Source organism: Rhamphochromis longiceps, linkage group LG8 (genome assembly GCF_057381845.1).
Source record: "Rhamphochromis longiceps isolate RC_006_pf linkage group LG8, R_longiceps_female_GT1.1, whole genome shotgun sequence".
NCBI lineage: Eukaryota > Metazoa > Chordata > Actinopteri > Cichliformes > Cichlidae > Rhamphochromis > Rhamphochromis longiceps.
In genome coordinates, this window is record NC_140564.1 from 17,522,158 (window position 1) to 17,539,169 (window position 17,012).

The 17,012-nt window shown below is 41.7% G+C and overlaps 2 protein-coding genes and 1 long non-coding RNA gene across 11 annotated transcripts; 1 reads left to right on the plus strand and 2 right to left on the minus strand.

Moving 5' to 3' along the window:
- Positions 1-3,446: 3,446 nt before the first annotated feature.
- Positions 3,447-5,051, minus strand: LOC146663421 (uncharacterized). Its single transcript, XM_085416177.1, has one exon. It carries the CDS (start codon positions 4,852-4,854, stop codon positions 4,081-4,083), a length of 774 nt encoding a protein of 257 aa, XP_085272303.1. The 5' UTR covers positions 4,855-5,051; the 3' UTR covers positions 3,447-4,080.
- A 4,305-nt stretch (positions 5,052-9,356) lies between these two features.
- Positions 9,357-11,972, plus strand: LOC146663422 (uncharacterized). Of its 9 annotated transcripts, none has more exons than XR_014913036.1 (4): positions 9,357-9,667; positions 9,932-10,034; positions 10,190-10,281; positions 11,449-11,925. It is a non-coding gene; the product is annotated as an uncharacterized LOC146663422 (long non-coding RNA). The 9 variants fall into 9 exon arrangements; XR_014913034.1 differs by having other exon boundaries at positions 9,358-9,717; XR_014913037.1 differs by having other exon boundaries at positions 9,358-9,667; positions 9,937-10,034.
- A 76-nt stretch (positions 11,973-12,048) lies between these two features.
- LOC146663423 (uncharacterized) lies at positions 12,049-13,648 on the minus strand. Its single transcript, XM_085416182.1, has 2 exons — positions 13,514-13,648; positions 12,049-13,421 (listed from the first exon to the last, which is right to left on the minus strand). Exons 1-2 carry the CDS (start codon positions 13,551-13,553, stop codon positions 12,685-12,687), a joined length of 777 nt encoding a protein of 258 aa, XP_085272308.1. The 5' UTR covers positions 13,554-13,648; the 3' UTR covers positions 12,049-12,684.
- Positions 13,649-17,012: the final 3,364 nt, after the last annotated feature.

Consider the following 17,012-nt stretch of genomic DNA (forward strand, 5'->3'; position numbering starts at 1 on the left):
ACTCAAAAGAAAAGTTCAAAGAGTTAAAACACGAAACGGTTTGTTTTCTTTTTGCATTGAGCCAGGCTGCACGGACAGCTAAGAGTGTCTGATGTGCAGAATGCAGGCAGTGACTTGGTTCATAAAAAGTGACCAAATCTGAAACAAGGCTTGTACCCATGTATCGTATACCCAAAAGGTTGTGAGGAGGAGAATGATGATTTATTTCTTTGAATTTGTTATAAGTCTGGCAGCTGAGATTTAAATGAGCTGGAGGTGAAAGATGGACTTCTGGCTGAGATCCCAGTAGAAGGAATTACAATTATTCAAACACAATGAGATAAAAGGATTTAATGGGTGTGATAAATGTGGTTGCACTCACCTGTTCACGGCACCTGATGTTAATGAGCAGAAAGGTAGGGTGAGCATGAGGCGAAACCTTCTGTTGACTGCAGCTTGAGCGCAGCTTGAATCATTTTGATGCATCTTTTGGTTTATGTATACTTCTGCACTAAGTTATGCAATAGGCCAATGTTGAAATTTGGCATAGTAAATGGTGCAGTTATTTGTGCAGTCTGTGCATTTGTTTAATGGTTTGAGGCCGTGTGCCGATTTGTACAGTGGACAGTTGTATGTGGAATAAAAGTAGCAAATAGTACAGAGGTGTATCTCATGGGGCGATCGTGGCTCAAGAGTTGGGAGTTCGCCTTGTAATCGGAAGGTTGCCGGTTCGAGCCCCGGCTTGGACAGTCTCGGTCGTTGTGTCCTTGGGCAAGACACTTCACCCGTTGCCTACTGGTGGTGGTCAGAGGGCCCGGTGGCGCCAGTGTCCGGCAGCCTCGCCTCTGTCAGTGCGCCCCAGGGTGGCTGTGGCTACATTGTAGCTTGCCATCACCAGTGTGTGAATGTGTGTGTGAATGGGTGGATGACAGGTTGTGTAAAGCGCTTTGGGGTCCTTAGGGACTAGAAAAGCGCTATACAAATACAGGCCATTTACCATTTACTGTTGCACGTCATCTGTGTCCTCATGTTTAGCCTGCCGCGGCCGTTGGTTGGAGGAGCCGCAATAGTTTGGAAAGGAAGGAAGCAGTAAGGTCAGTTTCCATTCTGGGTTTTCAGCATTAATAAAGAAACCTGCAACAAGGTGAGTAATGTTTGAGGTCCAAAAGAAATCAACACAGAGAAATTTTTACAGTGCTTTTCTACTCTACCTGAACATTCAAAGCGCTCTATACAGGTTGCCTCATTCACACCTGTTCATAGAAGCCCTTTTTCTGTGCTTTCTACCTAACATTCACACACATTCATACTCTGATGAATGCATCAGAGAGTGACTTGGGGTTAATGTCTTGCCCAAGGACAGTTAGCATGCAGTCTGGAGCAGCCAGGGATCGACCCAAAAACCATCTGATTAGTAGATGACCTGCTCCACCTCCTGAGCCACAGCCACCCCTTTCAGAGGTAAAGAATGATTTAGAAAGTAAGTACAGTAATTTTTTGAGGTGATTTGATTAAAAAAAATCATTTTTGCTTCTAATTACATAATTAAGGTGTAATTACATCTTCCAACAAATTGATACATAAACGTATCATTTATCTACTAAAAATACATAGGAGCTGGCGTCATGTTGTGGAAGCTGCCATCTTGCCCCACCATCATACACTGGCTGAGATGGGCATCGCTGCGCCGCCTTTTCATGTTTTATGTAAGTGGATTTATACATTACTTTGAATTTAAAGATGTCAAATAGCTCTTTCACACTACATATGACTATTTCACATTTGTACATGTATATTTTGGTGATCTCTTTCTCAGTATGTTTTTCTTCTTATGGAAATAAGCTAATTTTAAACCAGCTAATGTTAGGCTCCAGTGTCCTAAGAAATCACACCTTTCCCCTGATAAACAAATTGATTGGATTCTCTCATTGTGTGGGAATTGATTATCAATTACAACTTCAATGAGCCACTTCAAAGAAAGTTTCACCCGCGTGGGCAGCAACAGAAAGTCCAGATGTGGAAACAGAAGGTTTCCACATTAAAATATCGATATTTGAATCATTTTGGGGGAAATTGTAGTTTTTCATTAACAGGAACACAGTGGAAAGAAACTATCATTCAGATTGTCTACATTGGAAAGAACTACTCCCTCTTCCGCCTTTTATAGTCATGTGTGAAATACGGCTGTATAAATGTGTGGCAGCCTGTGGCGTGCGCACTCACAACAATGGCTGAGCGTAACTGGAGTCATGTGCGCACGTATTTTACATCCACAAACAGCCCAGACGTGGTTTGCGATACATGTGGCAAGAAAGTGAGGTGTTGTGGCAACACCACTAACCTTGTCAAACACCTCAAAGTAAATCATATCACAGAATATGACGAGCTTATGTTGAGGCAAACTGAAGAGGAGGAGAAGGACGGGTGCTGCTAGGGTGAGACAGACGTCTCTCAGGGAGTCCTTTAGTGCTGCAGGCAGGCAAGGTGTTCACATAGTGCACAACTTCAGGTTTTTGATTTCTATATGATGAATTCTGCATTATTAAGTGATAAGAACAAGTAATCTGATGTCCTGTAATGATTATGACGCTATAATTTGAGATACAATAAAAGAGTAAAGTTTTTGTACAAAGTATCGGAGCAGTATCGTCGATACCACCCTGAATTTTACTTGGTATGGGATCGGAAAGGAAATCAGTGGTATCACACATCACTAGTGATCAAATGTCAGGCCAAGCTGGAACTGATTCCTGTCTTCTGTAACTTCTACAACACTGTCCAATAGAGACACATGAATGAACTGCAGCGTCATTAAAAACACTGATGATCTTTATTTAAAAATGTAATACATTTACATCTGAATAAACTTTTAGGCATTACGCTGACGGAGGGATGGATGGACCATGAATGCTTTCTCATCCTTCTTGTCATGCACCATGGAAGTGTCTGAGGGGCTTTTCCACTTGGAATGGGGATACTGTGTCCACACTTCAGAGGTGGAGTTTCCAGCATCTCACCTGGGCCTCATCTGCAAACAATCAGCAGGAGGGCTTCTTAAACCAGCGCTGCCTGCTACTCCTCGCCAGTTTGTTCTGCCATCTCCAGTGGTAACTAGGCTTCCCCTCTGCTCCAGTTCTGGCGTGCTCCTTCCCTGTGTTTAACCTTGTTTTCCCTGTGTTTAGGTCTCCTCTGCCAACATACTCATCCTACCCTCAAACTCCCTTACCCGTCCAGCAACTTCTTCTCCCTCTGTTGCAGAATTCCCGTTGGATTGTTCCCATCAGGAGCCAGGTGTTCAGTCTCTCGATAGCTTTTCCTCTGGTTCCTGCTGTCTGCTGACACTCCTAGCTCGAGCCACGTTCTCCATTCCCTCTCTAAAGTCTCATAAATAGTTTAACCATGTGCATTGAATCTGCATTTGGGTCTAAGCTTTCTATGCAGGGAAGAAATCATCACAGTGACATCTATTTAATTTTCAATTCAATTTTATTTAAAGAGCGCCAAATGACAGCAACAGTCACCTGAAGGCGCTTTATATTGTAAGATATACTTACAAAGAAAACCCCAACAATCATATGACCCCCTATGAGCAAGCACTTTGGCGACAGTGGGAAGGAAAAACTCCCTTTTAACAGGAAGAAACCTCCAGCAGAACCAGGCTCAGGGAGGGGCGGCCATCTGCTGCGACCGGTTGGGGAGGGGCAAGGAAAATAGTATAAAGACATGGAACAGAGACAGAGGTTAATAACAAGTACCATTCAGTGCAGAGGTCTATTAAACATAGTGGGTGAAGAAGAAACACCCAGTGCATCATGGGAATCCCCCGGCAGCCTAATGCTGGGCATACACTGTGCGATTTTTGGCCCATTTTGAGCCGATTTTTCAGTCGTGCGATCGTTTTGGGGATCGTCCCGAGTTTGGCCTTGATCAAACTTCTCACCCCTGCGAGTCAATCCTACAGTTTGATCAGGAGCCGAATAACGCGACTGAAAAATCGCAGCACAGTGTATGCCCAGCTTATTGCAGCATAGAGGATTCAGGATCACCTGAGTAGGCCATCAGATTACTGAAAGGATACTGAAAAAACCCGTCGAAGTAGTCTTAGTCTTCATTGCTGCTGGTCGACTCAATTGAACACCTCTGAAGTTTGCACACAGGCAAGTATTCCTCTTCTTGCTCAAAATCCTCTCGGGAACGCTTCCTCGAGCCTCCAGTTTCGTGTTCAAGCTCTTCGTGCGCATCTTCAAATACTTCAGAGTCATCATCGCTCCATCTCATTCTTTTGTTTGCTCCTAAATCTTCTTCATCCCTCTCTCTAGACCTCTTCCTGGAAACACCTGGCTGAGGGTCCTCTTCTGGGATGTACTGGCGAACATCCATGCGGCCTTCAAATGCCTCCTCATTTTCAATGCCACCAACATTGAAAATGATCACAACCACAGCATCCCCGTGCTGTTCATCGTTGTCACCATTGGCATTATTGTCCCTCACATGAATATTTTGAACATCGTCGTCGTCGTCATCGTCATCGTCATCGTTGCCGTCGCCGTCGCCGCCGTCATTTGCGTCATCGTTGTCGTCATCGTCGTTGTCGTTGTCGTTGTCGTTGTCGTCATCGTCGTCATCGTCGTTGTCGTTGTCGTCGTCGTCGTCATCGTCGTCATCGTCGTCGTCGTCATCGTCTTCGTCCCCGTAAAGGTAATTGTCATATTGTGCCAGTACTGAAGCTATTAGCTCATGTAGATAGCAACAATAATCACAGAGAGCGAGATACAGATCGTTCAGGAAGCCATTAGCAGGTTCCTGATCTCCATTTGCCAACATTTGTGGGTTAACCTGTTGGCCTGCAAGATCATTAAATCTTTTAATTAACATCCATAACTATCTGCTGAAAATCTGTTTTTCATCAGTTTCAAGACTGAGTACATGTGCTTACCGTTTTGGTTATTTTGTGGTCCGTCTCCACTTGCACTCATTTTGACTACAAGGAACACAAAACAACAATGATCACTAAACCTCAACCCAGAATGTTCAGAGAATTTGCTTTTTTTGTGATGACTTTAGGCTGCGTCCAAACGTACACGGCTATGTTTGAAAACGGACGTTTTTCCTTTTTCGTTTAAAAAAAAATAAAAATCCAGTCCACATGTGCAGTTTTGAAAAAATATCTCCTTCCACATCTAAACACTAAAAACAAAGTGAAACGCTGTCAAGAACACGCCAAATCTTAACCGTGTAGAAATGTTGGCCAATCAGAAGTCTAGAAGCCTGGGTGGGAAAACCTCATAAAACCTTACGTACTTCTGAGAAGTTTTTGTCTTTTTCTGGAAAAGCAGCTAATTTGTGTTACTTTCACGTGCCTTCATCGTTTCAAATGTTAATAACTAAAGACAGACTCACAACTTTGGAATGGACTAAATGCATACAGCATACATAAATGTCATTTTTTAAAATTACATTTCTTCCAAACCGACGTCAGGATTTGGGTTGGGAGAGCGTCTGTGTTGAATGTAGAATCCACGTCTGATGTAAGCGTGTAAAAACTGCAGATACTAAGATTAACAGACACAGTATGTTGTCTACATCTGCCATTGTAGAAATTGATCTCATGTAAACAATAACGTGGCCACAGCGTGACTTCAACAGCGGCGCACACTTTTGACATTGCCTGAGTAAATGTCCGTTTTCCTCGTCCACACCTGAACACAAAAACGTCCTTTTTAAAAATCTCACCTTTCAGTGACTCAATCTGCTGTTTAGGTGTGGACGAAAGGCCCAAATGCAGAGACAAAGCTGCGCTTTCAAAAATAGCCGTGTACATGTGCACGTAGGCTCAGTTTCTCAGAAATTCTAATAGTTTGTTTGAGAACAAAACTTACGTCTTCTCTATTTTCCTAAATGAACAAAATAATCTGAGAAATAATCGTGTTAAAAAGAGCTTCTGTCACTCTAAGATATGATTAAGAACATTTTCTAATTTATGTATCATTTGTCAAATATTACATCAGCTGACAAATAGTTAAGTCTTCATTTGTTTTCCTGAATAATAGATCCACATCATCCTCTCTATGATGGAAAATATAGTCTAGTCTTGCACAATGTAAAGTACATAAATACTGTCCTGGCAAGCAGGGAAATCAGGCTTTATATATTTAAGTAAATGATCTTGAGTTTATAAACTGAAATTTGAGCTTACTTTAGTTCTTGGTAGATTACACAGCAGTTAATCCTCAGGGAAACGTCCAAATGTCACTAAATAGTGGTCTGCTTTCATTCGGTTGCAGTGTCTCTTCAGTTTTGTGTTCATATGCTGATGTTTTCATTCAAACATGCTTAAATGCTGTGATGTCACTTTAGCAGCAAAGACTGCGGAATGTGCAGAGATTCTTTTGACATCAAGTTGTTTGCTCAGATTTTGATATCTTTTAAATGGAGACAAAACAAAACGCTATGGCAACAAAACAACAAGCTGTTTCCAGTGCTTAATATTTAACATGTCTTTGTTATAAATTTTATTTGTACAAATCTGTGATGTTGATGTGCACAACGTGGGATTTAGACCTCGGAGGGTTAATCAACAAATCACGAAAAATTAGGTTTAAATTTCTGTTCATGACGGTGCAGATTTCTGACATTTTGTGTACTTGAAGCATTTAACAATTTGATTGTTTTCTAATAAAAACTGTGTGAAACTCAAGTTAGAACTGTGTTTGTAAATGAACCGCCCCATGTTGTGTAGCTTTCTGGATTTTATACTTATTGGGCTACATATTAATTTACTATACAGGCTATACAGTAGATAAAATCTAACCTCACATGTTTTATGTAACTAAAGTGTTTAATCATGTGGGCTACAGACAGTAATCAAGTTATGGACTATATTGATATGAAAAACATGCATACTTAGTGCATTTGAATCATTTTAACCATATGTAACCACCTGCATGTCATGGTCCTGGGACTTCTACCTGGTTTTTTGTGTGTCTTGTATTGTTGTTGTTTGATGTCAGCTTTAGGGTCCCTCGGTTGTTCTGTTAAGATGTTGCTTATTTGATTTCCCCTCGTGACTTTACCCCCTGTGTGCCCCCTCTGTGTATCTGCCAGCCCCCATGCCTCGTTTCTCCTCCTTGTGTTTTATTCCATGTTTTCCCAGCCCGCTATGTCTGTGTTCTCTTCCAATCTGGTCTGCGTCTCTGTGTGCTTCCTGTTTTACTTTGATAGTCTCCCGTCAGTGTTGTGTTACTCCTGCCGTGTCTCGTTATGATTATCAGTGTCGCCTGTGTTCCCCGTGTGCTCCCACTTCCCTCGTTAACCCTCTGTGTATTTGTGTCCACGTCTCCTACATTACCTACATAATAGAGCTATAATAAATGTTTGTTTGGGGTTTTTTTAAGTACAGAAATCAGCTGCTAAAATAATTGTTTTGACTTTTTGGGAATGCTTTACGGTCTGTTCTGTAGGAACGCTGAATTAATATATTGACTGTCTGGCCCCTTCTGGCTATTTAATAGTTGCTGAAGGAGATTTTGTTCATCCCCAGCTAATCTCATCCATATTTATATAAAATCTAGCATACTCCACACCACACAAAGTCAGAAGCCAGTTAAAATCTGTATGTGGTACCTGAGGCGGTGCTGCACTGACCAGTTGTTTCTGGCTATTTGCTGGTTCAGCCTGCCTATCACTGCAACTCTTGGCTCTTATTGGTCAGGCTGGTGTGTGTGTGTGTGTGTGTGTGTGTGTGTGTGTGTGTGTGTGTGTGTGTGTGTGTGTGTGTGTGTGTGTGTGTGTGTGTGTGTGTGTGTGTGTGCGTATTGTAAAGACTTGATTCCCACAGTCCAAGTCAGGGTTTTAAAATGCGTTGCTGTCTCCATCCAGCATCAAAGCTGCATTGAAATTTCCTTCAATGAAATTTTGGCTCAAAGAAAAACAGTGTTGTTACTGTCAATCTCCAGTTAAAATAAAAGTGTAATTAAACCAAACGAAAGTAATGTACTAATGCTGGTCAAGACATTACCTGTAGCTGAGTGACATTTCCTCCAATTTCTGTTGGTGTCTGCAGTTTCCACTGGGGCTTAGTGTCTACTGCTACCTGACTGCACCACCATCCTCCACATTGCTATGCGTCCATTGGTGGTGCCAGCTGCTAGGATTTCTGAGTGTTGCAGAATTTTTAAAAAAGCAACGAGTTTTGTTTTTTTTAACCTATGCATTTGGAAACATTCAGGAATATGGTGATGGGAAAGAAAAAGGTGGTTTCCATGAAGTCTCCCTCTCGCATCCACCTTCCATACTGCCAAAGCTCCAGACTGTCAATAACAATAATAACAGTAATAGTTAACAGTTAATTTGCCTAGCACTTTCAAAACAGTTACAAAGTGTGTTAAAGAACACAATAAAATCTTAGTTAAAAACTCAAAAGAAAAGTTCAAAGAGTTAAAACACGAAACGGTTTGTTTTCTTTTTGCATTGAGCCAGGCTGCACGGACAGCTAAGAGTGTCTGATGTGCAGAATGCAGGCAGTGACTTGGTTCATAAAAAGTGACCAAATCTGTAACAAGGCTTGTACCCATGTATCGTATACCCAAAAGGTTGTGAGGAGGAGAATGATGATTTATTTCTTTGAATTTGTTATAAGTCTGGCAGCTGAGATTTAAATGAGCTGGAGGTGAAAGATGGACTTCTGGCTGAGATCCCAGTAGAAGGAATTACAATTATTCAAACACAATGAGATAAAAGGATTTAATGGGTGTGATAAATGTGGTTGCACTCACCTGTTCACGGCACCTGATGTTAATGAGCAGAAAGGTAGGGTGAGCATGAGGCGAAACCTTCTGTTGACTGCAGCTTGAGCGCAGCTTGAATCATTTTGATGCATCTTTTGGTTTATGTATACTTCTGCACTAAGTTATGCAATAGGCCAATGTTGAAATTTGGCATAGTAAATGGTGCAGTTATTTGTGCAGTCTGTGCATTTGTTTAATGGTTTGAGGCCGTGTGCCGATTTGTACAGTGGACAGTTGTATGTGGAATAAAAGTAGCAAATAGTACAGAGGTGTATCTCATGGGGCGATCGTGGCTCAAGAGTTGGGAGTTCGCCTTGTAATCGGAAGGTTGCCGGTTCGAGCCCCGGCTTGGACAGTCTCGGTCGTTGTGTCCTTGGGCAAGACACTTCACCCGTTGCCTACTGGTGGTGGTCAGAGGGCCCGGTGGCGCCAGTGTCCGGCAGCCTCGCCTCTGTCAGTGCGCCCCAGGGTGGCTGTGGCTACTGTTATATTTCCACTGTAGTGTCAATACACTATTAAGGATTATGCCGAGTCAGACTGCACATACAACAGTTTGTTTACAAGTTGACTTCTTCTTTATTGGGATCACACAGAAGTAACATACACACATAACTGGGCGTGGTGCCCCCTACTGGCGATGGCTTGCATAGCACACAATAATTCTTGGTTCATACATAACAGCTACATTGTAGCTTGCCATCACCAGTGTGTGAATGTGTGTGTGAATGGGTGGATGACAGGTTGTGTAAAGCGCTTTGGGGTCCTTAGGGACTAGAAAAGCGCTATACAAATACAGGCCATTTACCATTTACTGTTGCACGTCATCTGTGTCCTCATGTTTAGCCTGCCGCGGCCGTTGGTTGGAGGAGCCGCAATAGTTTGGAAAGGAAGGAAGCAGTAAGGTCAGTTTCCATTCTGGGTTTTCAGCATTAATAAAGAAACCTGCAACAAGGTGAGTAATGTTTGAGGTCCAAAAGAAATCAACACAGAGAAATTTTTACAGTGCTTTTCTACTCTACCTGAACATTCAAAGCGCTCTATACAGGTTGCCTCATTCACACCTGTTCATAGAAGCCCTTTTTCTGTGCTTTCTACCTAACATTCACACACATTCATACTCTGATGAATGCATCAGAGAGTGACTTGGGGTTAATGTCTTGCCCAAGGACAGTTAGCATGCAGTCTGGAGCAGCCAGGGATCGACCCAAAAACCATCTGATTAGTAGATGACCTGCTCCACCTCCTGAGCCACAGCCACCCCTTTCAGAGGTAAAGAATGATTTAGAAAGTAAGTACAGTAATTTTTTGAGGTGATTTGATTTAAAAAAAAATCATTTTTGCTTCTAATTACATAATTAAGGTGTAATTACATCTTCCAACAAATTGATACATAAACGTATCATTTATCTACTAAAAATACATAGGAGCTGGCGTCATGTTGTGGAAGCTGCCATCTTGCCCCACCATCATACACTGGCTGAGATGGGCATCGCTGCGCCGCCTTTTCATGTTTTATGTAAGTGGATTTATACATTACTTTGAATTTAAAGATGTCAAATAGCTCTTTCACACTACATATGACTATTTCACATTTGTACATGTATATTTTGGTGATCTCTTTCTCAGTATGTTTTTCTTCTTATGGAAATAAGCTAATTTTAAACCAGTTAATGTTAGGCTCCAGTGTCCTAAGAAATCACACCTTTCCCCTGATAAACAAATTGATTGGATTCTCACATTGTGTGGGAATTGATTATCAATTACAACTTCAATGAGCCACTTCAAAGAAAGTTTCACCCGCGTGGGCAGCAACAGAAAGTCCAGATGTGGAAACAGAAGGTTTCCACATTAAAATATCGATATTTGAATCATTTTGGGGTAAATTGTAGTTTTTCATTAACAGGAACACAGTGGAAAGAAACTATCATTCAGATTGTCTACATTGGAAAGAACTACTCCCTCTTCCGCCTTTTATAGTCATGTGTGAAATACGGCTGTATAAATGTGTGGCAGCCTGTGGCGTGCGCACTCACAACAATGGCTGAGCGTAACTGGAGTCATGTGCGCACGTATTTTACATCCACAAACAGCCCAGACGTGGTTTGCGATACATGTGGCAAGAAAGTGAGGTGTTGTGGCAACACCACTAACCTTGTCAAACACCTCAAAGTAAATCATATCACAGAATATGACGAGCTTATGTTGAGGCAAACTGAAGAGGAGGAGAAGGACGGGTGCTGCTAGGGTGAGACAGACGTCTCTCAGGGAGTCCTTTAGTGCTGCAGGCAGGCAAGGTGTTCACATAGTGCACAACTTCAGGTTTTTGATTTCTATATGATGAATTCTGCATTATTAAGTGATAAGAACAAGTAATCTGATGTCCTGTAATGATTATGACGCTATAATTTGAGATACAATAAAAGAGTAAAGTTTTTGTACAAAGTATCGGAGCAGTATCGTCGATACCACCCTGAATTTTACTTGGTATGGGATCGGAAAGGAAATCAGTGGTATCACACATCACTAGTGATCAAATGTCAGGCCAAGCTGGAACTGATTCCTGTCTTCTGTAACTTCTACAACACTGTCCAATAGAGACACATGAATGAACTGCAGCGTCATTAAAAACACTGATGATCTTTATTTAAAAATGTAATACATTTACATCTGAATAAACTTTTAGGCATTACGCTGACGGAGGGATGGATGGACCATGAATGCTTTCTCATCCTTCTTGTCATGCACCATGGAAGTGTCTGAGGGGCTTTTCCACTTGGAATGGGGATACTGTGTCCACACTTCAGAGGTGGAGTTTCCAGCATCTCACCTGGGCCTCATCTGCAAACAATCAGCAGGAGGGCTTCTTAAACCAGCGCTGCCTGCTACTCCTCGCCAGTTTGTTCTGCCATCTCCAGTGGTAACTAGGCTTCCCCTCTGCTCCAGTTCTGGCGTGCTCCTTCCCTGTGTTTAACCTTGTTTTCCCTGTGTTTAGGTCTCCTCTGCCAACATACTCATCCTACCCTCAAACTCCCTTACCCGTCCAGCAACTTCTTCTCCCTCTGTTGCAGAATTCCCGTTGGATTGTTCCCATCAGGAGCCAGGTGTTCAGTCTCTCGATAGCTTTTCCTCTGGTTCCTGCTGTCTGCTGACACTCCTAGCTCGAGCCACGTTCTCCATTCCCTCTCTTTAAACAAAGTCTTATAAATAGTTTAACCATGTGCATTGAATCTGCATTTGGGTCTAAGCTTTCTATGCAGGGAAGAAATCATCACAGTGACATCTATTTAATTTTCAATTCAATTTTATTTAAAGAGCGCCAAATGACAGCAACAGTCACCTGAAGGCGCTTTATATTGTAAGATATACTTACAAAGAAAACCCCAACAATCATATGACCCCCTATGAGCAAGCACTTTGGCGACAGTGGGAAGGAAAAACTCCCTTTTAACAGGAAGAAACCTCCAGCAGAACCAGGCTCAGGGAGGGGCGGCCATCTGCTGCGACCGGTTGGGGAGGGGCAAGGAAAATAGTATAAAGACATGGAACAGAGACAGAGGTTAATAACAAGTACCATTCAGTGCAGAGAGGTCTATTAAACATAGTGGGTGAAGAAGAAACACCCAGTGCATCATGGGAATCCCCCGGCAGCCTAATGCTGGGCATACACTGTGCGATTTTTGGCCCATTTTGAGCCGATTTTTCAGTCGTGCGATCGTTTTGGGGATCGTCCCGAGTTTGGCCTTGATCAAACTTCTCACCCCTGCGAGTCAATCCTACAGTTTGATCAGGAGCCGAATAACGCGACTGAAAAATCGCAGCACAGTGTATGCCCAGCTTATTGCAGCATAGAGGATTCAGGATCACCTGAGTAGGCCATCAGATTACTGAAAGGATACTGAAAAAACCCGTCGAAGTAGTCTTAGTCTTCATTGCTGCTGGTCGACTCAATTGAACACCTCTGAAGTTTGCACACAGGCAAGTATTCCTCTTCTTGCTCAAAATCCTCTCGGGAACGCTTCCTCGAGCCTCCAGTTTCGTGTTCAAGCTCTTCGTGCGCATCTTCAAATACTTCAGAGTCATCATCGCTCCATCTCATTCTTTTGTTTGCTCCTAAATCTTCTTCATCCCTCTCTCTAGACCTCTTCCTGGAAACACCTGGCTGAGGGTCCTCTTCTGGGATGTACTGGCGAACATCCATGCGGCCTTCAAATGCCTCCTCATTTTCAATGCCACCAACATTGAAAATGATCACAACCACAGCATCCCCGTGCTGTTCATCGTTGTCACCATTGGCATTATTGTCCCTCACATGAATATTTTGAACATCGTCGTCGTCGTCATCGTCATCGTCATCGTTGCCGTCGCCGTCGCCGCCGTCATTTGCGTCATCGTTGTCGTCATCGTCGTTGTCGTTGTCGTCATCGTCGTCATCGTCGTTGTCGTTGTCGTCGTCGTCGTCATCGTCGTCGTCGTCATCGTCGTCGTCGTCATCGTCTTCGTCCCCGTAAAGGTAATTGTCATATTGTGCCAGTACTGAAGCTATTAGCTCATGTAGATAGCAACAATAATCACTGAGAGCGAGATACAGATCGTTCAGGAAGCCATTAGCAGGTTCCTGATCTCCATTTGCCAACATTTGTGGGTTAACCTGTTGGCCTGCAAGATCATTAAATCTTTTAATTAACATCCATAACTATCTGCTGAAAATCTGTTTTTCATCAGTTTCAAGACTGAGTACATGTGCTTACCGTTTTGGTTATTTTGTGGTCCGTCTCCACTTGCACTCATTTTGACTACAAGGAACACAAAACAACAATGATCACTAAACCTCAACCCAGAATGTTCAGAGAATTTGCTTTTTTTGTGATGACTTTAGGCTGCGTCCAAACGTACACGGCTATGTTTGAAAACGGACGTTTTTCCTTTTTCGTTTAAAAAAAAATAAAAATCCAGTCCACATGTGCAGTTTTGAAAAAATATCTCCTTCCACATCTAAACACTAAAAACAAAGTGAAACGCTGTCAAGAACACGCCAAATCTTAACCGTGTAGAAATGTTGGCCAATCAGAAGTCTAGAAGCCTGGGTGGGAAAACCTCATAAAACCTTACGTACTTCTGAGAAGTTTTTGTCTTTTTCTGGAAAAGCAGCTAATTTTGTGTTACTTTCACGTGCCTTCATCGTTTCAAATGTTAATAACTAAAGACAGACTCACAACTTTGGAATGGACTAAATGCATACAGCATACATAAATGTCATTTTTTAAAATTACATTTCTTCCAAACCGACGTCAGGATTTGGGTTGGGAGAGCGTCTGTGTTGAATGTAGAATCCACGTCTGATGTAAGCGTGTAAAAACTGCAGATACTAAGATTAACAGACACAGTATGTTGTCTACATCTGCCATTGTAGAAATTGATCTCATGTAAACAATAACGTGGCCACAGCGTGACTTCAACAGCGGCGCACACTTTTGACATTGCCTGAGTAAATGTCCGTTTTCCTCGTCCACACCTGAACACAAAAATGTGCTTTTTAAAAATCTCACCTTTCAGTGACTCAATCTGCTGTTTAGGTGTGGACGAAAGGCCCAAATGCAGAGACAAAGCTGCGCTTTCAAAAATAGCCGTGTACATGTGCACGTAGGCTCAGTTTCTCAGAAATTCTAATAGTTTGTTTGAGAACAAAACTTACGTCTTCTCTATTTTCCTAAATGAACAAAATAATCTGAGAAATAATCGTGTTAAAAAGAGCTTCTGTCACTCTAAGATATGATTAAGAACATTTTCTAATTTATGTATCATTTGTCAAATATTACATCAGCTGACAAATAGTTAAGTCTTCATTTGTTTTCCTGAATAATAGATCCACATCATCCTCTCTATGATGGAAAATATAGTCTAGTCTTGCACAATGTAAAGTACATAAATACTGTCCTGGCAAGCAGGGAAATCAGGCTTTATATATTTAAGTAAATGATCTTGAGTTTATAAACTGAAATTTGAGCTTACTTTAGTTCTTGGTAGATTACACAGCAGTTAATCCTCAGGGAAACGTCCAAATGTCACTAAATAGTGGTCTGCTTTCATTCGGTTGCAGTGTCTCTTCAGTTTTGTGTTCATATGCTGATGTTTTCATTCAAACATGCTTAAATGCTGTGATGTCACTTTAGCAGCAAAGACTGCGGAATGTGCAGAGATTCTTTTGACATCAAGTTGTTTGCTCAGATTTTGATATCTTTTAAATGGAGACAAAACAAAACGCTATGGCAACAAAACAACAAGCTGTTTCCAGTGCTTAATATTTAACATGTCTTTGTTATAAATTTTATTTGTACAAATCTGTGATGTTGATGTGCACAACGTGGGATTTAGACCTCGGAGGGTTAATCAACAAATCACGAAAAATTAGGTTTAAATTTCTGTTCATGACGGTGCAGATTTCTGACATTTTGTGTACTTGAAGCATTTAACAATTTGATTGTTTTCTAATAAAAACTGTGTGAAACTCAAGTTAGAACTGTGTTTGTAAATGAACCGCCCCATGTTGTGTAGCTTTCTGGATTTTATACTTATTGGGCTACATATTAATTTACTATACAGGCTATACAGTAGATAAAATCTAACCTCACATGTTTTATGTAACTAAAGTGTTTAATCATGTGGGCTACAGACAGTAATCAAGTTATGGACTATATTGATATGAAAAACATGCATACTTAGTGCATTTGAATCATTTTAACCATATGTAACCACCTGCATGTCATGGTCCTGGGACTTCTACCTGGTTTTTTGTGTGTCTTGTATTGTTGTTGTTTGATGTCAGCTTTAGGGTCCCTCGGTTGTTCTGTTAAGATGTTGCTTATTTGATTTCCCCTCGTGACTTTACCCCCTGTGTGCCCCCTCTGTGTATCTGCCAGCCCCCATGCCTCGTTTCTCCTCCTTGTGTTTTATTCCATGTTTTCCCAGCCCGCTATGTCTGTGTTCTCTTCCAATCTGGTCTGCGTCTCTGTGTGCTTCCTGTTTTACTTTGATAGTCTCCCGTCAGTGTTGTGTTACTCCTGCCGTGTCTCGTTATGATTATCAGTGTCGCCTGTGTTCCCCGTGTGCTCCCACTTCCCTCGTTAACCCTCTGTGTATTTGTGTCCACGTCTCCTACATTACCTACATAATAGAGCTATAATAAATGTTTGTTTGGGGTTTTTTTAAGTACAGAAATCAGCTGCTAAAATAATTGTTTTGACTTTTTGGGAATGCTTTACGGTCTGTTCTGTAGGAACGCTGAATTAATATATTGACTGTCTGGCCCCTTCTGGCTATTTAATAGTTGCTGAAGGAGATTTTGTTCATCCCCAGCTAATCTCATCCATATTTATATAAAATCTAGCATACTCCACACCACACAAAGTCAGAAGCCAGTTAAAATCTGTATGTGGTACCTGAGGCGGTGCTGCACTGACCAGTTGTTTCTGGCTATTTGCTGGTTCAGCCTGCCTATCACTGCAACTCTTGGCTCTTATTGGTCAGGCTGGTGTGTGTGTGTGTGTGTGTGTGTGTGTGTGTGTGTGTGTGTGTGTGTGTGTGTGTGTGTGTGTGTGTGTGTGTGTGTGTGTGTGTGTGTGTGTGTGTGTGTGCGTATTGTAAAGACTTGATTCCCACAGTCCAAGTCAGGGTTTTAAAATGCGTTGCTGTCTCCATCCAGCATCAAAGCTGCATTGAAATTTCCTTCAATGAAATTTTGGCTCAAAGAAAAACAGTGTTGTTACTGTCAATCTCCAGTTAAAATAAAAGTGTAATTAAACCAAACGAAAGTAATGTACTAATGCTGGTCAAGACATTACCTGTAGCTGAGTGACATTTCCTCCAATTTCTGTTGGTGTCTGCAGTTTCCACTGGGGCTTAGTGTCTACTGCTACCCGACTGCACCACCATCCTCCACATTGCTATGCGTCCATTGGTGGTGCCAGCTGCTAGGATTTCTGAGTGTTGCAGAATTTTTAAAAAAGCAACGAGTTTTGTTTTTTTTAACCTATGCATTTGGAAACATTCAGGAATATGGTGATGGGAAAGAAAAAGGTGGTTTCCATGAAGTCTCCCTCTCGCATCCACCTTCCATACTGCCAAAGCTCCAGACTGTCAATAACAATAATAACAGTAATAGTTAACAGTTAATTTGCCTAGCACTTTCAAAACAGTTACAAAGTGTGTTAAAGAACACAATAAAATCTTAGTTAAAAACTCAAAAGAAAA